Genomic DNA, 22,899 nt, shown 5'->3' with positions numbered 1-22,899 from the left:
CTGGGCTGTGCCCCGGAGGCAAGGGTTCAGGAGGGTCACGGGAGAACCTGCCAGGGCTATTTGGGGGTCATCCGCCCCAGCTCTGTAGGCCAAACCCCAAAGGATGTTGTGGTTGGAGCTGCGGCTGCCTGGGCAGGGCCCTGGGAGTGATGGAGGAGGGTAGGCCTCAATCAGACTGCCAGTCTCCAGACATGGAGGTCCCCAGCCCCTCCCTAAAGGGGCTGCCCTGGGTCCCCCAGCCCCTACTCACTCTTGCTCGGAGCCCCAGCCCCAGCCTCAGTTTGAGCACCAGCGGGACAGGCTAGAAGGGTAGGAGAGGGAGCCTAGAGAGGAAGGGGGCCCAGAGATCTAAAATAGGTTGGCACAGAGCTGGGCTACAGCCTCTTGCAGACTGTGATTTCCACCGTCGGCCCCATGGGCAGGAGCCAAACCCCAGGGAGGGAGGGCCTGCCGCTGCCCTCGTTCACCCCGAGGGGCCCTGCCCCAGAGAGACACCAACAGCAGGCCTGGTGTTGGGGCAGCTCGACTCTGCTCAGGCCCTGGGCATCAGGACTGGAAGGGGTTGGGGCAGCACAGGGACAAGAGCCGAAAGCCAACACAGGTGGGGCCAGGTATGAGGTAAGGACAGCCCTTCTGTTTGGGGCCGGCCAGGTGAGCACTGCAGTGGGGATGCCCTTCCCCGTGGCCCTTGCAGGTGGGGAGGCAGGGCCCACGAGGGGCAGGGAGGTGGAGAGCACCTCTGGGCTCCTCACCCCCCATCCTCTTCCTGCCCTCACAGCCTCCCTAGTGCCAACAACCAAGGGGACGTGTCCCCTGAGGGTCAGGACATCCAACCTGAAACCACCCCCAACACTTAGAACCGCTTCTGTCTCAGCTCAGCCTGGAGAGGAGGGAGGGTGTCCTCACCCACCACCCACTCACCAGGTGGAAACCTGCCAGACAAAGCACTGCCACCCCACAGCCTGCGGCTCGGCAGGAGGGGCTGCCTGATGTTTGGGTGCATTCAGGAGGAGGGAGGAGCCGCTGGGCACAGTTTGAGGGGTGGGGTTGGTGAGCAGGGACCACCCTGACAACTTCCCAAGTGTCTCCAGTGCTCCTAGACAGACCCCACTAAGCCTCTCTCCAGAGTTAGGGTGAGGACCTCACCAGGGAAGAAAGTTCTGCCCCCATTCACCCCCACCCCCTTCCCCCTCCAGTCTGGAGGATGCACCCACCCTGCCTTTGGGGAAGTCCCTCCTGATACCCTGTGGCCCTGGCTGGGGAAGAGGAAGGCATGAGAAGCAAGGGGACAAACTGCCCAGCTATTCAGAGGGCCCACCTGCTCCGTATGTGAGCGCTCACCAGGTGCAAACACCGAAGGAGGGCCACCATGGTGCCTTTAAGGGCAGGCTAGGTTGGACAGTGACATCCCCCTGGCAGCTTGTCTTGGCCTCAGGGAACCCAGGCTCCTGGTTTCTGTGACAAGGGGCTCCACTGCCCTTCCATACATGATGGTCAGATACACCCCCCACCAACCCACGCCAGCCTAGAGGTTCCCGGAGCCCTACAACTGAGGCCTCAACTGGAGCCAGGACTCTGGACTCCAGGGTGGGATCTTGGCCCAGGAGAGGCCTGGGAGAGGCCCAGGCGGAGGAAGCATCCTCACAGATTACAGTGCAGTGGAGGAAGTTTATTTGCGGATGTGGGGAGAACATGGCAAGAGCCCTCGAGCTGGCCAGCAAGGGGGCAATCAGTGGAGACTGAAAACAGATTCCCCATGCCAGGCCCGAGGTGGGGCTCAGGAACTGGTGGTACGTGTTGTGACGGGGTAGGGTAGGGGGTTGGCTTGAACCTAGAGAAGAAGGAGCATGGTGCCTGATCCCAGGGCTGGGAGCCGGCCACGGATGCTCAGGTTAGGAGAAAACGGGGAGAAGCCTGAAGGTAGTGTGTGTTTACGACCTCAAGGGACTGCCAAAGGCACAGTGGCAGTGGAGACGCTGAGGCCTCCTCCTCCAGCAGATCCCATCACTGCTTAGGGACTGGGCACCGATCTGGCTGTTCTCAGAGGCAGCTCACTCAGGCCCAGCATGCTGGACCACAGGCCCTTGACCTTGACTGCCCTCTGATCCTGGGCCCGGCTCTTGCCTCCTCACTCAGGCTCCCTCAGCACGGCCACCAGCTCCTTCTGTTCTCTGTGTAGAGCCTGACATCAACAGGAGAGAGCAGACAGATTGAGAGGTGAGAAAACCCAACCCTTTCCCTCCACTGTCCTTGACTCCAGGCCTGGGTTTCCCCCCGGACGACGTGGAAGTGTCTGTACCTCATGTAACAGGCCCAGCAGGGCACTTTAGGAAATCCACCCCAATCAGCAAGCGTTTGTGGTAGGCTGTGTGCCGGCCAACTAGGCTGGACCTCCCCAGAGCAGAGCTGTTCCTCAGTAAGGGCCCCTAGGGTGTTCCGTGATCCTCTGACCTCACTGGGGATTTCTAGCAGAGAAACTTTCTTAAATTAAGTGGACTTTCAGCCAGGCTATAGCCATGGAAGTTGTGGTGAAAAAGAGCTCTCTGAAGCTCCCACACAGGGCTCAGCACTGAACAGTCAATCCAGCTGACCCACTTCAAACAATGGTTCAGATCTGCAGCTGTAATGGGAGAGGTGTGGCTATAAGAGCAGGGGGCTTCCTTCCTCCTCTTAAAATAGAAGCACCAAACAGAGCCGGCAGGCCCCGGGGATCACTATTTAGCCACTTTGGCAGCCAGGGCCCAGAAGGGAGTGAGGGACACTCATGGTGATGGAACAGCAATGGCAGCGCAGCTCCTTGCCTGAGGACTCAGCAGGGCGGCCCTGAGAGTCCCCGAGACGTGGCTCTGAGCTGTGGAACCTGCCCCAGGAGACAGCAGCAGGCCGAGGGCCTTGGTTACACCACCTGCATGCCTGCTGTGTAGAGCCTGGGCCGCTCCACTACACCGCAGACCCCCAGGGCCAGTGTGTTACAGGAGGAGGCTAAGGGGGTGAGGACAAGGGGAGGCAGAACAAGGCGCCAGCCTTTCTCGTACTGCTGCCTCTCTGAGGCTCAGTGCCTTGCTGAGGCCAGAGCAGGGCCTTCAGGCTGCAGCTGACTGGTCTTGGGAAGAGAAGACCGGGGGACCCAAGAGCCATAGATTTGGGACCTATTCCACTCAGGATCAGGAAGGTCTGCCCCAGGGAGGGAGCTGTCAAGTGGCCATAGGTAGACATAGGCTGGACATTTAAATGATGGAGAGAACCTGACAATGGGCCACCTTTCAAGCCCCACTAGAGACCCTCTTCTGGAACTGCACGTTAAGCCAGTGAGAAATCCATCTCATCACTCTCCGGCTACACTTGCTCTGTGTGTCATCCAGCCTGATCACCCTCTTTCCCCTTATTCACCATCTTGGCCCCAAGTGACTTTCAGAAATTCATCCTCAAAGGACACACATTTGTTGCACAGAGGGTATGTTTTAGATATGCTGACAGATCAGAGGGAGATACAGCTCAAGTGGCAGAGTGCCTGCTGAGCATGCACAAGGTCCTGGGTTCAATCCCAGTACCTCCTCTAAAAGTAAATAAATAAACCTAATCCCCCCACCCAAGAACTATATAAATAAATATTTTTTTAAAAGAAAAAATAGAGCAACCTTCGTAGAAAAAAAAAGAAGGAAAAAAAACAAATATGCTGATGGACTAAAGTCATTCTAATGTACACATTTTAAAGGTACTGGGCAGTATCGCATGAGGTAAAACCTCCCTGGCTACAGAGGGTTAACCCTGACTCTGACGCGGAGAGGTCCGCGTCAGAACCCGGGCAGCATGTGCCTGTGGGCAGGGCCGGGACACTCACCTGCCAGGCCTGCTGCCGGGCCTGAACCTGCAGCTGCAGCTCCTCCACCTGCCTGCGCCCGGCCAGGACGGCATCTGCCAGCTGCCTGTTCTCGGCCTCCTGCTTCTGTACACGGCGCTGCAGGGCGTCCCGCTGCTGCAGGAAGTAGGGCACCAGGGTGCTGCGCAGGTCCTTCTCCGGGATCCCACTAGGGCGCCTGCAGGGCCGCGGAGGGCACAGGGGATGGGGACAGGGAGGGGTGTGTGGGCTGAGGCTTCTCCCTCCAAACCCAGTGGTGGCATTCCTACCTTCAGTCTCAAGCTGGGCTGGCTTCCAAGGCCTCTCCTATGGTCTCTCTCACTCCCAAGACCCAGCTGCATGGCTCCTGCTGCTGATAGGCATGCTAAGCCCTTACCTCTCAGCTTCAGCGCCCAGGAATCCACTTCTCCCTTTCTCACCAGCCCGTGTCTTAGCCTTCCTCCTCTCCCCACATACAGTGCCCCCAGCTGTCATGCTCCAGGCCTACAGGTGACTTTTTTGGCTCCTGTCTCTGTCCTTGTGACCATGGGCCTTGCTGGTGCATCTGCTCCATCTGACTGTGAGCTGGGGGTGGGGGTGGGGTGGCGGTGGGATGAGCCATCCCAGATGGAGTGGTGGCCCAAGAGCAGGCCCAGACCCTGAGAGACCCTTGCTGGCTAAGGTGGGAAGAAAAGGGAAGGCAGGTCTGAGAAGGTGAGACTGTAGAGGGTTCTGAGTGTCCAGAGTGAGGAGATGGGTCAGTTCTGATGGGCAGGGGGCTAGAAGCCACTGTAGGTTCTTTAAAAATTCTTTTTTGGTTACAAAAGTTAGTTCTCTTACATTACTAAGGTCACAAAGCATTAACAAATTGAAAAGCACAAAGGTTTTTACTCCCTCTGCCCCAGGATTCTACTCAGGCAGGGAAGGGTGGCAGGAGGCAGGAGCTCAGGCCACTTATGGTCTCGGTGGCCTCAACTCTCCACTCCTGTCCCCAGGGCCCCTTGCTCCGCGCTGCACAGGAGAGCCAGGCAGCAGAGCGGCTCACTGAAACCACAGCCCTGGGAGAGCAAGTCTTTCATGTCTTACTCACTGCTGAATCTCTGGCATCTGAGACAGTATTGGGCGTATAGTAAGTGCTCCTAAATACTTGTTGAATGAACAAATGAATAAAAACCAGATGCTCAGGCCAGACTAATCGACCTAAGATTCCACACCTCGCTGTTCTACCTCGTCTCACACTACCTACCCTCTCTCCTGCAGGCTAGATGGGTCCTGAAATGAGCTCCCCGGGAAGATTTCCCTCATTCCAGTCACCTCATACCCCTGGACAACATGGGCTTGCCCCTGGCTCTCCTCCCTAGAGGGGACTATGCACTTGTTTCTCTGTTTTGGGTCACTGTTTGGTGTTGGTCCTCTCCATCTGTCCCTGTCACAAGGTCCTCTCAGGGGCTGAGAGCCCAGAGTCTCATGCATATGGGTCCACCATAGACGCTCCTGCAAGATGCGGAAGTGCTGCCTCTTTCCCCGCCCTCGGCCCTCCCGTGGGGAGCAGGCATTGCCCTTCTCACCAGGCCGGCTCCCTGCGGTCTTTGCCTTCTTCCACAATCACATCCAGTGCATTCAAGACAGCTTCCAGGTTCCCCTCCTCTTTGATTTCAGAGATTTCATCCTGAAGAGAAATGAGGAAAGAGCTATTATGATACTAGACTGTTCCATAAGCTGAACTGCTAACAGCACTTAGTAAAACTTTTGCTAATTTAGGTCCTGTGTCTTTATACAAACATTCCAAGTTTTCTACATGTGACTTTTATAATTAAGAAAATAAAGTATAAAATGGAAAACATTTGAAAAGGGCCTGCAGCAGGCCTCTCCTCCTGCCATCATCTCTGAATGCTGCCACCCCCGCCGTTACCCCCATGCCCGAGCACCATTTGCTGACAGCACACGGACATTTTGCTGCTGAACCAGGCCCATCCTGCAGTGCGACAGCGTGGAAGTGAAACTCTAGAGAGATCACAGATATTTAAACACATGAATGGACTCCTGTCCTTTTCTGTATCCCCTCTAGGCAGTCCAGTAAATTCAACAATCTGTTAAATGCCTCCTCTTTGCCAGGCTACACCAGGTACTGGAGATACACAGAGAAGTCAGACCCGGGCCTGTCCTTGCCAAGCTCACAAGGTCTGGTGGGGTAGACAACATCTGAACACAGTTACACACTGCACAATGAGAGAAGGGGCATTCAAGACACCCACATCGTTTGGAGGGAAAGAATGACTGCCACTGCAGCCTGCAGGGCATGGAGGACAGATCCATGGACTGAGGGTGGACAGGGGATGAGGGTAGGGTCTCGGCCTTCAAGGGGCTGAGGATCTGGAGGCAGGACCTGAGCCAACAACAACCACCCACTGGGCTTCTTGCCACTCACCCGGATAGATGTCTGCAACTGAGTTATAAACTTGTCATAGATCCGCTGGGTCATCTCAGGCTGCAACTGATAGAAGTGCTTGTAACAGTCAGTGAATCTCCGGTAGCTGGTGGGAAGGACAGAAGGCGAAGGTGGGGAGGGTTAAGGCAGCCCGGCCTCTCCCCACAGGGCTCTGAGCCTTGTCTACTTCATGGCTCTGGTTAAAGGCAGTGGACACGAAATGCCTCATGGGCAGCTCCCGGCACTGAGAATGGCTCAGCCCCACCAGTCTCCCCACTTCCTCTCAGCAGAGCCCCAGCTGAGTTCAGGTGTTTCCCCCGTAAGGGTGGGTCACAATGAGGCCAGCCATGGTTCTTAAACTTGACCTGACCAAGCACCAAATCACCAGGAGGGCTTATTAAAACTCAGATCGCTGCCATCCTCCCCACCCCACCCCCCAGTTTTGAATGAGCTCCCAGGTGGTGCTGCTGCTGCTGTTCTGGGCACCCCACTTTAAGAACCTCTTCATCCCAGTCCCCATGCAGGGCTGGATTAGGACAGGGCATGTGGCCTCTGGGAGAAGTTCCCTTACTTCCAAAAAGAGCCACACAGGAAGGAACTGATGTCCTTTCTGTGGGGCATGACTATATTCAGGTGATGGTCCAGCTCCCGGCAACCAAGGGGGACTTAGCCAGAGGGCAGAGTTTCTAACCTAAGGAGGCAAAGCAGAAAGAGGGAAAAGACCAGGGTCCCCGAGGACATCATCAAGCTGCTGAAAACACCAACCTAGAACCACCCTACCTCTGGGCTTCTTGTTAGTGAGGTAATGGAGTTCTCTGATTGTTCAAGCCATTTAAAATCAGGTCCCTGTCACTGGCACTGATAACACCCCTTGTAGCTGGAAAGGTCAAAGGGTACCCAATATACCCCCAATGGCTTGCTCCTCTTGGACAAAGAAACTCAAATAAGTTAAATGAACTCTCTTGGCTGTTTCCTCTGCCTGCTCTCTCAGGCCCTTCCCCTCCACAAATACTGAGTGCCTCCTATGTGCTGGTCACCAGCAGGTGCTGGGTGTCCCAGGGTGAATGAGACCAGCACGGCCCTCCTGGAGCTTCCAGTAGAAAGTGGAACTCCATGTGGAGATGATTACTGTGGAGAATGCTTGGAAGGAAAAGGGCTGGGGCTATGGGGATGAGAGTGTATCACGGAGATCATCTTTAGGAGTTGGGGGTGGGGGTGAAGGCCTCTCTGATGAAGCAATGTGCAAGGGACCTGCAAAAAGTGTTTGAGCCAAGGAGGAGCCCACACTTGTGCTTTACTATGGGCCCAGATCCTCTCAGGCTGGTAGGCCCCTGGACAAAGAAGGGGTTAGGTACCCTTTTCCTTCCAAGCAAGTAAATAAACCTAATTACCTGCCCCCTCCCCCAAACAAATGAACAAAAAAACCAAAAAATAAAATTAAAAAAAAAATTTGTGGAGGGGAAGGGCCTGAGAGAGCAGGCAGAGGAAACAGCCAAGAGAGTTCATTTAACTGATTTGAGTTGGTGCCTGGAACCCAATGCACTGCCCCCACCCCACCCAGGGAGTCACAGCTGGGTCCTCCCTTTCTCATGGGCCTCAGGCCTCCTGACCCAATTCCTACCCCCAAAACAATGCTTTTTGAAACAGGTGCAGAGTGAGAGCAGTGGTGTGCTTGTAAGAGGTAACTGTTAAATTTTCAGGAAATCTGTGGGCCAGTTGTTAAACATAGCCATTATTGAAAACTATATAAAGTTACAATAAATTACATTAAAGACAAAGGCACTAATTACTCAAAACATATGACCTCCTAGTCATTTCACACATTTCACTCTGCTCCTGAGGTTGCTTCCATTGCTGGTTTCTACCTGTGGAAACAGGTGTGCCGCTGCCCATCTCTTCCCAGCCGTGTGTAGCGAGGCTACAGTGGCAGGCTTAGGGGTGTTTACACCTTGGAACCTGGCAAACACTGCAAGCCAGGGCTTTACTTCTGGACAGTAGGCTGTAAGCGTCTACCAGCACACCTCTGGGTAAGGGTGACAGTCTCCCATCATTCCCAGGGCACACGTTCGATATCAGTAAACCTTGGAGGCTACAGGCCGAGGTACCAAAAGGACAATACAGAGATGATGGGCATCCTTTCCACCCCCAGCAGAGCCGCAGACATCTTGCTGTTTTGCCACTGGCTCCACAAGCCACGCAGTCTGTGGCTATATGCAGGAATGTGGAGGACACATGGTGCCTGACCAAGAGCTGGAATTGAAACCGGGTAATTGTGGCCTGAGATGGGTTTGGCTCGGACGTGGGAGATCCTGTTTCTCCTCCCAGCCCACTGGCTAGGCAGAGGGTCTGAGCTGGGCACATCTCTCCTGGGTTCAGGCGGCTGGCAGCAGATAGGACCCAGGGCAGGGGTGAGGCACATTCTACCCACCAGTGCTGCTCATCAACTCTTCTGGTGACCCCCTTGGGGTCTGAGAGTTCAGTGAAAGTGAAGGACCCAGAAACACACACACTGATACAAACACAAAAGGTGGAAAACATGTTGCAAGGACATGGAGGGAGAGCAGCCAGGTTGGAGTCCAGGAGCAAAGTGATTTTTTTTTCTTTTTTTTCTTCTAGTTTCACTGAGATATAATCCACTTATAGCACCTGATAAATTTAAGGTGTACAGCATAATGATCTGACTTACATATATTGGGAAATGATTACCACAATAAGTTTAACTAATATCCATCAACTCATATAGAAACAAAAAAGAAAGAAAAGGGGAAAAATAAAGGTTTCCTTCTTATGAGAACTCTTAGGAACTACTTTCATAATAGCTTTCAAAATGTACCACACAGCAGTGTTAACTGTAGTCAACATGTTGTACATTACATCCCTAGTACTTATTTATCTAATAACTGGAAGTGTGTATCTTTTGACCACCTTCATGCAATGCCCTCTCCCCCACCCTCCAGTGATTCCTTTCTTGAGAGCCAATGCAGAGTTGGGAATGGTGTGAATGCCCCTGTCAATTTCCTGAAAAAATACCTTCACAGAGAAACAAGAAAAGTGATGAATTCAAAAAAAATTCATGCAATCCCCAATATCTCCATTAAAAAATAAATAAACAAATAAACCTAATTACCTCCCCCCACACACACAAAATTCATGACCACCCCCTCCCCAAACGTCAAATTTTATTTTCTCATATAAACTCTAAACTTTGTGGACAGGGACACTATCTGCAATGGATCTTCAGGTGTCTTAGATACACAGCAGCACTCAAGACGTGCTGCAGACCAGGTGACTGGGGCTGAGGGGAGGTCTGGCGCTACCTGGCCCCCAGCTTGTCCCACTCCCAGCCACTTCCCCTACCCTCGACCCCAGGTTACCAGGGCCCAGACTACTTGAACAGAGGAATCCTCCCCACAAAGCATTAACAATGGCCACTCTGCCAAGCCCCACTTTGCCCTTGGCTAGAATGGTCTCCTGGCCTTGGCCTTCCAAGAGTACACAGGGGCCACCCAGCTATGTGCTGGGTAAGTGCACTGGCTCTGAAGACTGCCTGTCCTTTTGCCTGGGTTCAAATCCCACCTCTACTACTCAGCAGCTGAGTGATCTTGGACAACTTACCTTTAAGCCTCAGTCTCCTCCTCTGTCAAATGGAGACAATAACTATAAGTCACAAAATTATTGTGAGGATTAAATGAGGTTTAACATTTACTACAGTGGATAGCATGTGGAAATTCTCCATATTAGCTACAATTATTACTACCATTCTCAAAAGAACAGGCCTTATCACCACTCAGAAGTGTAGGACACAGTCAGTAACTTGGCTTCCCAAAGCTGAGAAGTCTCCTCCCCCGCAGAAGGTAGGTGCTTAGTAAGTGCGTCTTGGTTGCAGCTGCACGTGCAGGAAGAAACCATTGGCCCCCACTACAAAGAAAAGGCGAAATTATGGCCCCACAAAAAGGGCCATTTATCATCAATGAAAGTAACTTTTAAAAACTGCATTTACTATGTAAATCAAAACTACAACAAGGTATCACCTCACACTATCCAAAACAGCCATCATTAAAAATAAGTCCACAAAGTGCTGGAGAGGGTGTGGAGAAAAGGGAACCCTCCTACATCATTGGTGGGAATGTAATTTGGTGCAGCTACTATGGAAAACAGTATGGAGGTTCCTTAAAAAACTAAAATTAGAGCTACCATATGATCCAGCAATCCCACTGCTGGGCATATATTCAGAGAAAAGTCTAACTTGAAAAGACACATGCTCCTCAATGTTCACAGCAGCACTATTTACAATAGCCAAGACATGGAAGCAACCTAAATATTCATCAACAGATGACAGATAAAGAAGTTGTGGTGTATTTATATAATATGTGGTGTATGTGTGTGTGTGTGTGTGTGTATATACTAAATTTACTGAGTTTCAAAACAGAGATGACTACATTAACTGATTTTAACCTATTTTTTTCTCTTAAATACTTATTGTGCAGTATCTGAGACACAGTAGCTGTTTTTGAACTCACTGAAAAAGCATTTCATTTACTTTACTAAAAACTAATCATAAATTGAGTTAGCACATGTTTAACTTAAAATATTTAATCCCAGAAAAAAGCTCTGGTGGCTTGCCAACCTGTCAGTTTATATATGAGATAAATTGTACAGGAACAGAAAGACAGAGGCACAGACAAATAAACATGTGTACTAGTGCTAAGGAAGCCCTGCCTTCCTCCTTCATGGTAACTGGCTTGCTGCCCAACTGAATGCCTGTTCCACAGACTGTCCACCAGAGGGCGGGCGGGAACTGGTGTTTCCGCCCAGTAAAGGAGTGGAAGGCAAAGGCTGAGACCAAGACAGATAGAAGTTGGGGATCCCTGTGACAGAAATTCATGCTCTTCACCCCCGACATGTACAGCTGCTGTGTTTCATTAAGAAATGTTTCTCTGTTTGGCCTTTTCCCGTCCCCCCATCTCAGTCCTGTGTACACTGGGCTGCCCCAGGACTAAGAAAGGGAGAGGGGGAAAAAAAACAGAAATGTTCCTTGATGAAAAATAAGAGGTCAGTCAGCTGCATGTAAATCAATGAAGTCAGAACACTCCCTCACACCATACACAAAAATAAACAGAATGGCTTAAAGATTTAAACATAAGACAGGACACCATAAAACTCTTAGAACATAGGCAACACATTCTTTGACATAAATCATAGCAATGCTCTCCTAGGTCAGTCTACCAAAAAAATAAAATAAAAGCAAAAATAAACAAATGGGACCTAATCAAACTTATAAGCTTTTGCAGAGCAAAGGAAACCATACACAAAACGAAAAGACAACGTGGACTGGGAGAGAATATTTGCAAACGATGCAACTGATAAGGGCTTAATTTTCAAAATATATAAACAGCTCATACAATTCAATAACAAAAAAAATTTTTTTAATGGACAGAAGACCTAAATAGACATTTCTTCAAAGAAGAAATATAGATGGCCAATAGGCACACAAAAAGATGCTCAATATTGCTAATTATCAGAGAAATGCAAATCAAAACTACAACAAGGTATCATCTCACACTATCCAGAATGGCCATCATTAAAAAGTCCACAAACAATAAATGCTGGAGAGGGTGTGGAGAAAAGGGAACCCTCTTACATTGCTGGTGGGAATGTAATTTTGTACAGCCGCTATGGAAAACAGTATGGAGGTTCCTTAAAAAACTAAAATTACAGTTACCATATGATCCAACAATCTCACTCCTGGGCATATATCTGGAGAAAACTCTAGTTTGAAAAGACACATGCTCCTCAATGTTCACAGCAGCACTATTTACAACCGCCAAGATATGGAAGCACCTAAGTGTCCATCAACAGATGGTGGATAAAGAAGTTGTGGTGTATGTGTGTGTGTATACATATATATACACATATGTATACATACAATGGAATATTACTCAGCTATAAAAAAGAATGAATCAATACCATTTGCAGCAACATGGATGGACCTAGAGATTATCATACTAAGTGAAGTAAGTCAGACAGGGAAAGACAAATACATCACTTACGTGTGGAATCTAAAATATATGAATCAACTTACTTACAAAACAGACACAGACTCACAGACATAGAAAGCAAAGTTATGGTTACCGAAGGGAAAACAGGAGGGGAGGGATAAATTAGGAGTCTGGGATTAACAGATACAAATTACTATATATAAAATTAACAACAAGGTTCTACTGTATAGCACAGGGAACTATATTCAGTATCTTGTAATAAACTATTATGGAAAAGAATATGAAAAAGAACTGAATCACTTTGCAGAAACTAACACAACATTGTAAATCAACTATACTTCAATTTAAAAAAAGAAGAAAAGAAGAGGTCAGTGATTTATGATGAAGACTATTAAGAAGTTATCGTTTAAAAATTAAAATTGTATCTTTAGGTTATTAGGTCTCAGGCTAATTTTAACCTTTTATTGCTTGAATTCTTTTGGAAACTGCTAAAAATTAAATAGTGAGAATCTGAAATTGGGATACTTTTTTTCTAAAAAAAAGGAGGAAAAAAACTTCTGATTTGATAAATATTAGCATGAAAATTAAAAAATATACCATCAGGGTAACTGTATTCATTTATTCACTTGATAAACACTGAACACTGACCATGTGCCAGGCCGAGGTCAGTCGTACAAACCCAAAGAAGGGTATATAGTTTGGAAGAAAAGACAGATCAGTGCCCAGGAAAATGAGAATGGGATAGCATGGGGAGCTTAGCAGAGAGCTCAGGAAGACTCCCTGTAGGAAGCAACATCTGAGACTTAAGAGAGCAGCAGGAGTCGATCAGAGGACAGAAGGCCCCAGCAGTGTAAAGGAAGAGCAGAGAGCACGTGCACGCCTGTGTGTGAAGACAAAATAACAGGAGAGTGTACTGAGCACGGACTAGAAGCAGGTACTGTTCTAAGCACTCTACATGGAGTAACTCACTCAGTCCTCACAATAACTATGAGGTAGGGCCTACTATCACCATGACCATTTTTCAGATGCAGACGCTGAGGCAGAGAGAAGCTTGCCGGAGGTCACTCAGCTGGAATATGGTGGGGCCATCTGCTCTGGATAAGGTGTCCTTGGCCTCCAAGACACACAGTCTGCAGGCTGGTAGGTCAGGCAGGGAAGGGCCAGGCACAGAGAGTCTGGACTGTATCATGATGGGACAAGCTAGAAAAAGGTTTTATGCAGGGGTGAGACATGCTCACATTTGTACTTTAGAAGCTCCCTCAGGCTGCTGTGTAAGGGTGGACTCAGAAGGCACAGCTGAGATGACAGGAGAGTCGAGCAAGGCAGACCCAGTGGGGACAGAGCGAGGTGGATGGTCTGGAAACACATGAAGAGAGAATCAGCAAGATGGGGCTGAAGCCGCACACCACAGTCAGATGAGTCATACCCACATTTCAGAAACTAATCACTGCCAGTAGCACAGAGCATCTGCACATTCAAATAGGGTGAGATATTTCTGAAGCACTTATTTAATCGGAATATTTTATACATCAAGCCACTCTTTTTCCTGTGAAGAACTGTTTCCTATGAGCACCAACAGTCTCTGCCACCAGTTTAAAACTCTACCAGTTGACGTACAAATGCAGTCAGCTCTCCTTCCTTGGTCGTTGTCAGAGGCAGGCTTTAAGTCTGTTTACACAAATCACACTCTACAGCACATCTCGGGCTGGAAGACTGGACCAGGACAGGCATTGGACCAGTCTGGCATCTAAGAACTTAAGAGCTGTCAATCTCCTCTCTCTCCCTAAGGCCCGCACCACCTTGCCCCAGGACTGACATGTGGCACAGCTGCAGATGCCATGGGTACCTGTGGCAGACTGAGCTTTCCTCCAAACAGTGCTAACTTCAACTGAAGCTCCACCAACACCACCTCTAACCGACTGCCTCTCTTGGCAGGTCCTGATTTCTAACAAAGCCGCATCTTCTTGTTTTAGCTATACAGAAAAACAGCTGTTTCTCAGAAGGTCCAGGAGGCAGTGAGGACAGAAAAGAACCCTTCATTTTCAGATGACAAGGGAGAGGTCGCAAATGGTAAGCTCCAATGGGGCCATATTTCTACATTCTGAAGCCTGAGAAAGGACAGATTCAGGCGTCTCTGCCTCACCAACCCAGTAAAGGAAGACACCCCAACTGAAGACAGGGCCACGGGTCCATGAGATCCGACAGCCCAGGGAGGCCAGTAATCTTCCGGTCACTCTGGAGTGCACCATATAATTTGCTCCCCCTCGTCAAGTTAACATGTACACAAAAATAGGCTGAGTTGTAGGGAAAATCAGTCTGAGGTTTAAATATCCCTTTGGATAACTGACATGTGAATAAACTAGCTTTCACTATGTAGAGATTCCTATCCCCAGTATAAGTACTTGGTCTTTGGGATTGAGGACTTTCAATTTAATGACCTGGGAGAGGGTCAAGTATTTGCATACATCTTAAAAGCCTGTATTCATACATGACATTTATTGAGCCCTTTCTATGTGGAAAACAGCCGTTAAGTTCCTATTTAACCAAGTGAGGGGAAGGATGTTCTAGCAAGGTGGAGGAGCAAGTGGAAAGAGCAGGTGGCAAGGGTCGGGGGACAGTGGCAGCACTCAGTGCAGAAGAGCTTATGTGCACGTGTGTGTTTGCACCTGCATGCAAGTGTGCATATGCTGTATACCCATGGCCCTGACCACAGCTGGAGAGACAGGAGGGCAGAAGGAGTGACTGGCCTTGTACACTAAGCTAAGGAGCTGACATTTGATTCTGGAAGCAACCCTGAACCAATTAAACATTTGAAGCAGAAGAACATGCTCAAATCTGAGCCATAGACTGGAGGGAGGGGGCGAGACTGAGGCTGGAGGGCCAGTCTGGAGGCTGGTGCAAAAATCTAGTGAGGGATGGTGAGGGCTTGAACTAAAGCATTTGCACAAGGAGAGGCAGCAAGGTATCGAATGGGATGTGATCATGCACATGTGTAAGTGAAGAAGGAAAGGGCCATGGTCACACGTTTAAGGGACAAGCGGAGGAAGAGGAGCCCAAGAAGGAGGCGCTAGTGAGGTAAAGGGGCAGAGAATGGTGTTGGAAGTGAAGGGAGAAATTTCAAGGACCAAGAAGTGGTTAACAGTGTCAAATGTTACAAGGAGAGCAAGTAGGTTAAAGATGGGAAAACATCCAAAGTATTTAGCAACAAAGCATTATTAATGACCTTGAAAGGAAGGTTTTAGGGGAATGGTGGCAAAATGCCCTAAGCTGAAGAAATAATTGGAGATGGAGAACTAGAACCTGGGAATGTAAAATCCTGAAGCCACAGCCTTGGATGTAAAGGGAAAGAAGCTGATGAGGAGTAGCTAGAAAGATGCAAGGTTGGGCATCTCTCAGCCAAACCTAGGGATGTAGAAACTCCTGTCTGGTGGTCTCAATTCTCTCTATAAACCAAGTGTTGGGGTCCTTTTCACCAAGAGAGTACAGGCAGCAGGGAAAGGGCCTGAGGGACACAATGACGATTTAAAATAGCTACTGTGGAGAAGGGGAAGAGAACTGGCTGTGGGCATGAGGATCATGGGCTCACTGAGTGCCCAGCTGAGGTCGAAGAACATGACTTTGTGGAGGCACGATTTTCCACCATGGGTGAGACTCCACAGTGCTGCTCAGAGGCTCAATGTAGGGACAGAGGAGTGCAGACAGGATACAGAAGTTGGGTTTGCCAGTTGGTGGGCTGGAAGAACGAGGGAACAAAAGAGCTGAGATATAGAAGTGTGGCTGCCTTGTACTTCCAACTGAACCTACCCAAAAATATGTTGTGATGTCCAACCCCAGAGCTCTCCCCCAATGCTCAGTGGTGAGTGTTTCTTCCCTATCTCAGCAGATGGTAAAACCCTCCACTCAACCACCCTCATGATGAGTCAGCATCCTCTTGGAGTTCCCCTTTCTCTCATCTTCCCCTCCAATCCATTCTATCTCTAATCAGCTCATATCTACCCATGTCTCTCACCTACATCATGTCTCTTGCCTTGACCACTTCAGCCCCTACCACAATGCAGTAAGCATTCCAGGCACAGGACTTTGACCTAACAAGCTGTTCAAAGGCATACAAAAAAATTTAGACTTCAAAATAATGGAATGCCTTCAAAAATAAAAGCTCAAAATTGAACTAGTAGTTTTTAAATTAATATAAAATGTAACATGTCAACTAGTCAACTGCAATTTTAATTAGATAAAAGTATTTAACATGGAATGTGATGCTTTCCCCCATAACCTAATTTTAAAACTTACCATTATCACATGATCATTTTCTCATGAATTATTTATTATTCAAAATAGAATTTTAAATATCTCCATAGTATTTTATCGGATAGAGTTATACTTATGTAACTTCTTCAAATGTTGGACATTTCTCACGGTTTCCAACTATTTCCCACTGAACATGATGCTACAATGAATATCTTTTGTACATAAGCTTTTCTGAAATTTCTATTTTGAAATAACTATATGTATATTTTTTGATTTTTAAAAACACGAAATAAAATTATTTAAGTACAGTCAGTTACAATGTGTCAATTTCTGGTATACAGCACAATATGAAATAATTATAGATTTTTATGAAGCTGCAAAGAAATGTACCCTCCCCGGTGTTAACATTGTTAACATCTTACACAACTATATTACAGTATCAAAACCAAGAAGCTGACACTGGTACAACCCACGGAACTCATTCAGATTTCAACAGTTATATACATCATTTGTTTGCGTGTGTACATCTTTGTCACATGTGTAACCTTGCATAACCGCCACCTCAGTCAATACACTGAGTGCTTTTTAAATAAATGTATTATCATGATGTGGGCTGGGGTCTCAAAAAAATCAGTCTAGAGCCTAGAAAGACCTTAAGACAGTCCTGCCAACAATCTATTATCTGCACAGCAGTCAGAGTACCTTTTAAAGATCAGTCACTGTATTCAGAGCATTATGAATAAGTAAATTTTTAAGCCGGCAGAGAGCCATCTCCCAAATATGAAAAATTTTTAAAAAGGATCAGTCATGACTTAAAAAACATCAATGGCTTTCCATTTCTCTTAGAATAATAAACTCCCTTGCATCTAATAAAAATAATAACCCCTACATATATAATGCAACAAAGACAGACTATGGGGGAAAACAGATATAAACAATTGTGATTGAAGATTTTGAAAAAGAAATAGATGGTTCAATCAAAAAGGTTTTTTAAATGAGCATATTAAATATTTTAATAATAAAATTTAAAAGCTCAAGCTAATAAATAAGTATAGAATTTTACACTCAAGAAATAGAAACTGCACACTCTTTTCAAGTACACGTGGAACATTCACAAAAATTGCCCCAAAATTGCCCACAGACTTGCCATATAGGGTCAAAGTACCAAAAATTCCAAAAAAAATCAGCATTACACAGACTGTGTTACCTCACCATAATGTGATAAAATTAGAAATCACAACAAAAGGATAACTTAAAAAAATTACATGTCTGGAAACCAAATAACATACTACTATAATCACTAGGTTAAAAGAAGAAATGATAAGGAAAATGACAAAGTACATAAAATTAAACGATGATGTCCATATGTTAAAATATGAAATTTGGACCTCTTTCTCATGTCATACAAAAATTAACTCAAAATGGTCCAAAGACCTAAATGTAAGAACTAAAACAATAAAAATCATGAGAATATATAGGTGTAAATCTTTGTGACCTTTAATTACACAATGGTTTTTTAGATATGACACTAAAAGCATGAGCAACCAAAGAAAAATTCTTTGCAATTTTTAACCTAAATAAATAAAATTAATAAGTAAGTAATCTAAACTGGACTTCTCAAAATTAGAACTCTTACAAGTTAATAATAAAAAGACAGATAACCCAGTTAAAAAATGAGCAAAGCATCTGAATAGACATTTCTCCAAATAAGATACACAAATGTTCAAGAAGCACATTAAATATGCTCAGCATCTTTGACTTTTTGTCAAGTAAAAAAAATAAATATTATTCCAGTGCAAAAAAAAAAATGCTCAGCATCATTAATCATTAAGAAAAGGCAAATCCAAGCCACTATGAGATACCACTTTACACCTAGCAGGATGGCCACTGGCTATAATAAAGAAGACAGGAATAACAAGTATTGGTGAGGATGTGGAGAAATCAGAACCCTCATAAACTGCTGGTGTAAATATAAAATGGTACACCTGATTTGGAAAACAGTTTGGCAATTCCTGAAAAAGTTAATCATAGGTTACTATATAATCCAGTGATTTCACTTCTAGGTATATCCCAAAAGAACTGAAAACACTTGTTCACAGATGTGTGCATAACAGCATTATTCAAAGAGACAAAAAAATGTAAAAATAACTCCAAATGTCTGTCAACTGATGAATGGATAAGTAAAATGTGATATATCCATACAATGGAATTATTATTCAGGTATAAATAGGAGTGAAGTACTAATACGTGCTGTAACATGGGGAAACGCTGAAATCATTAAGCTAAATGTAAGAAGCCAGACACATAAGACCACATCTTGTAAGGTATCATTTATATGAAATGTCCAGAATAGGCAAATCCATAGAGAGATAAAGTAGATAAATGGCTACCAGGAGCTGGAAGATTGAGGTGAGAAATGGGGAGTGACTGCTAATGAACACAAGTTTCTGGGGTGATGAGAATGTTCTGGAATTAGTGGTGACAGTTGTACAACTTTGTGAATATACTAATTGTACACATTAAAAGGTGAATTTAATGGTATATGAATTAAATAGCAATTAAAAAACATAAATGACTATGAAAATATTCGATATAAGAATTTGTAGAAACCAGCAAAAGCAATAATTAAATGAAAATTTAGTTTTAAACACATTTTTCAGAAAACAAAAAAGACTGAAAAAGAAGAGTTAAATGATCAACTCAAGAATTTGGGAAGAGACTAACAAAACAAATCTTAAGAAATAAAAAACAAACAAACAAAAAAAGACAAGGATAGATTCTGAAGATAAAGAGACTAACAATAACCTCAAAACACAGAAATTAAAAAAAAAAGAAAACTGATTCTTTAAGATTAATAAAATAGAACTCTGGCTACATAAAGTCTAAAAAAGAGAAGCAGCATATAATGGAAAAAGGGGAAATGAAAATTAAATTAAAATAATATTTAAAATAGTTTGAACAGTTACAAATTAATAAAATATAACACACAAAAGAGACAGATTTCGGGGGGGGGGGGGGACCGGTAAAGTGGCAAATTTGTCACAAGAAGAAATAACATCTAAACAGACTTGTAGCCATTAAAGAAACAATTACACCAAAAACCTGCAACAGACCTTATGGAGACACTTTGAGGACAAGACAAAGATGCCTACTGCATCACTGCTGTTTAACATAATACTGGCAGCCCTGGACAACCTCAAAAAGTTCTGAGTGTAAATAAGCTCTTCCAAACTACTGTGGATAATTTTGATCTCATATAAGCTGCTCCAGAAGAGGGAGTACTCTCCAACTCCTTATATATGGCTAATCTATCTTTCATTCTATAAGCCGATAAGAACAGTGAAAGAAGAAAGAAATTATAGGCCCTTTTCACTTATGAGCATATGAACACTGATCTAATTAAATCCAACTATATTTTTAAAATGCATCACAATCAAGTAGATTTATTTCAAGAATACAAAGATAGTTTAACTTCCATAAAATCTACCAACGTAGATCATGAACAATAATGAACTAGAAAAAAATCATCTTAACTGGGGAAGAAAAGATTTGATAAAGTTCAACAATTAATTATGATCTTTTTAATAGCTCTCAGAAAATTAGAATGAGACAGATTTCCTTAATTTGCCAAAAATATGTGCCAAAAATTGTAGCTGAATGTTTTCAGGAACCAGAAAATTTCATTCTAAAGTTTATAAGGAAAAACCAAGGTTCCCAAATAGCTGAGACAATTTTAAAGAGAAGAGGGACTCTCTGTACCAGACTTAAGTTTCCTACAGAGGCCTGATATTAAGAACCTATGAGCACTGGCACAAAGACAGGCAAACAGATTACTGGGGCAGAAGTGAGACCCAGGGGCACAACGGGCAGAAGGACTTGCCATATGATAAAGGAGACCCCATAAAGCAATGGGGATAAGTGAACTGTTTAGTTGACAATGACTGAGAAAACTAAAAAAAATAAGACTGTCTGAGACCACCACTTTACACCTGAACCCAGACAGATCACAGATTGAGAATACAGAGCAAAATGATAAAGTAGCCAACAGAAGAAAACACTGGAGGTTATCTTTATGACCTGGGTGTGGGTATAGCTTCTATAAACAAGACCCCAAAAGCACAAACCATAAGATGAAAAACATGAAGTAATTACCAAAAAATTAAGGGTTTAAAAATAGAAATTGATTGGGCAATACTTAACAATTGATGCTGAGTTGGTACAAAGGCTGAGAAGAGTCATGAGTATCCATATAGCTTGCAAGAGGGTCCCCTGGGATGACTACATTTCTCTTTCTGCTTCATCTTCCTGGGGTAAAGTGTAAACAACTAAAATCTGTGTTATTTTTAATTTAATTAACGATTTCGGTTCCTCACAGGCCATTATAGACAAAGTTAACATAGAGATAGCTATTTCCTTCTTCAGTCTAAAACTGACAAAGGATTCATATCTAGACTATACCAGGAAATCCTGCAAATCAACCAAAACCGCCAATTAAAAAAATAAAAGGTCTGGAAAAAAAAAAAGCTAGAGGAAATGAGTAGGCAGTTAGCAGAAGAGGAAGCCAAACGACTAATGAGGCATATAAGGAAATGTCCACACCTGTGAGGAATTAGGGATGTGTGAATTAAAATAAATACCCCTTGCACACCTTCAGAATGGCAAATACTATAATGGTGGATACCCAGCGATGGTGAGGATGTAGGAGATAGGAACAGCTTTTCCTATCCAGCTTTTCTGGAAAGCGATCTGACAAAACATAGGTAGGTGTAAACCCCTGGATCCGGTGACCCTGCTCCATTTTACATCGCAGAGAAATTCTAGCACTAGTCTGTGAGGGATGTACCCTGGCCTAAGTTGTGGAGGAAGGAGTTGGAAGCAATCAGGTGTCTATAACAGGGAATAGGTAAGTGCTGAATGCTTATCATGGAACGACGAGCAGCACTGAGAAACTCTGAACCATATGCACTTATAATGGTCAGATCTTTTTTTAAAAAAAATGTTGAATGAAAAAAGACATATGCAGCATGATTATCATTCATATAAACTTAAAACACACACAGACAAAACAACAATTTTACAAAGATGCAAACACAAATGTCACTTTCTTGCACTCACACTAACCCAGACCCCTTCCCCATTGTTCTTTATTCCTTTACGCTGATTCAGTTTTCTTTATGGCACAAGAAAGTCTACTCCATGAGAGCAGGGACATTCCTATTTTAATCACTGCTGTATCTCCAGCTCCTAGAACAGAGCCTGGGACACTGTAGATAGCTAATAAATATCTGTATAGAAATATATGAAAAAATGGAGGATGTACAGCCAGTAGAAAGCAGGGCCTATGGGGAGGGGAGCAGGGAGCAAGAATGAGTAAAGGAAAATCAATCAATCAAAGGAGAGAGCTTGCCTGGACATATATTGATGGTGTGTCATAAATGGTCCATAAAAATAATTACAAATTATATTTTATCATATTTATCACATGTAAACTAGGCCATGCATACGGCTGTCACTTGCCTGACCACCCTCCTCTGATTTTACTCTTACTCTGATCACTATGTTATAGACAAGAAGGCTTCTGACAGTTCCCAAAAACGCCCTGACCATCTCAGGGCAAGGGCACAAGCTGTCCCCGGGTTACTATAAGCTTTTTCTCTAGTTCTTCAAAAAGCTATTTCTCTCTCATTCTTTAATTTTCAGATCAATGTCACTTTCTCAGAGTGGAATCCCTTAACCATCCTGATCTAGTTCCAAAGCCCGTATCTTTCCTCTCAACCATCTGCAGTCAAAACTAGGCTTACTAAAAACCAAGCATACAACAAACTAGATTTACTGGAGGAAGGAGTAGCTAGTTGTCCCAGGTCTGCTCTACATTACGTGTGTTGGTAAACATCACGTGACTTCCCGAGCTCAGGAACTGAGCGTTGAAAGACAGCCAGTCAATAACCCGCGAACCCCGAGACCCACGTGACTGAGATGTTTTTCCCTCCGGCCTTCCTGGTCTCGCGGGACTTAGACTTCGGCGGGACAAACTCTCTCTGCCTCTCGCCCGCCTCAGGCTACTGTGAGATTTGCCCTCAGCCTTTGTTCCTCCACCTTACCTCCCGGAAGCGACTAGCTTCTGGAGAAAAGTGTCCACCATGGTGTCGAACAGCTTCACCCTCGAAATAGTAGTGCCGGTAGGCGCAGATTCCTGAGACAGTCCCTCAGGCTCTTTTTCCTCACGGCCGCTGCCTACATTAACGCTACCCGCTTCGGCCATGTTGAAGTAGAAGCGTCAAAGCTAACTGGCCCGGCCGCCCCGCCCACCGAAGCCCCTGATTGGCCGCTCCCAGCACTGGGCGCCTCCGATTGGAAGCAGCGGAATGTCTATCCCGACCCACGGA

At 45.6% G+C, this 22,899-nt stretch overlaps 1 protein-coding gene across 3 annotated transcripts; it reads right to left on the bottom strand.

Annotated features, from left to right (window-relative positions):
* Nucleotides 1-2: 2 nt before the first annotated feature.
* Nucleotides 3-22,800, bottom strand: PMF1 (polyamine modulated factor 1). 3 transcript variants are annotated; one of them, XM_031436105.2, is made up of 6 exons: nt 22,615-22,800; nt 6,267-6,372; nt 5,407-5,507; nt 3,842-4,037; nt 2,125-2,182; nt 3-140 (listed from the first exon to the last, which is right to left on the bottom strand). In XM_031436105.2, exons 1-5 carry the CDS (start codon nt 22,773-22,775, stop codon nt 2,129-2,131), a joined length of 618 nt encoding a protein of 205 aa, XP_031291965.1. In that variant the 5' UTR covers nt 22,776-22,800; the 3' UTR covers nt 3-140; nt 2,125-2,128. The 3 variants fall into 3 exon arrangements, with proteins under 3 accessions (XP_031291965.1, XP_010997765.1, XP_031291967.1); XM_010999463.3 differs by lacking the exon at nt 3-140 and having other exon boundaries at nt 1,649-2,182; XM_031436107.2 differs by lacking the exon at nt 3-140 and having other exon boundaries at nt 1,649-2,182; nt 3,842-3,976.
* Nucleotides 22,801-22,899: the final 99 nt, after the last annotated feature.

Source organism: Camelus dromedarius, chromosome 23 (genome assembly GCF_036321535.1).
Source record: "Camelus dromedarius isolate mCamDro1 chromosome 23, mCamDro1.pat, whole genome shotgun sequence".
NCBI classification, from domain to species: Eukaryota; Metazoa; Chordata; class Mammalia; order Artiodactyla; family Camelidae; genus Camelus; species Camelus dromedarius.
This window is presented reverse-complemented; position numbering and strand designations above follow the sequence as displayed.

Bases quoted from the DNA above. Each gene is read 5' to 3' on its own strand.
- PMF1 (XM_031436105.2), bottom strand. From the start codon at position 22,775: ATGGCCGAAGCGGGTAGCGTTAATGTAGGCAGCGGCCGTGAGGAAAAA. The intron at 6,373-22,614 runs GTAAGGTGGAGG...CCTTCCCACCAG, and splicing joins AAGCTAGTCGCTTCCGGGAG to CTACCGGAGATTCACTGACT. The intron at 2,183-3,841 runs GTGAGTGTCCCG...TGTTGATGTCAG, and splicing joins CCCGGCAGCAGGCCTGGCAG to GCTCTACACAGAGAACAGAA.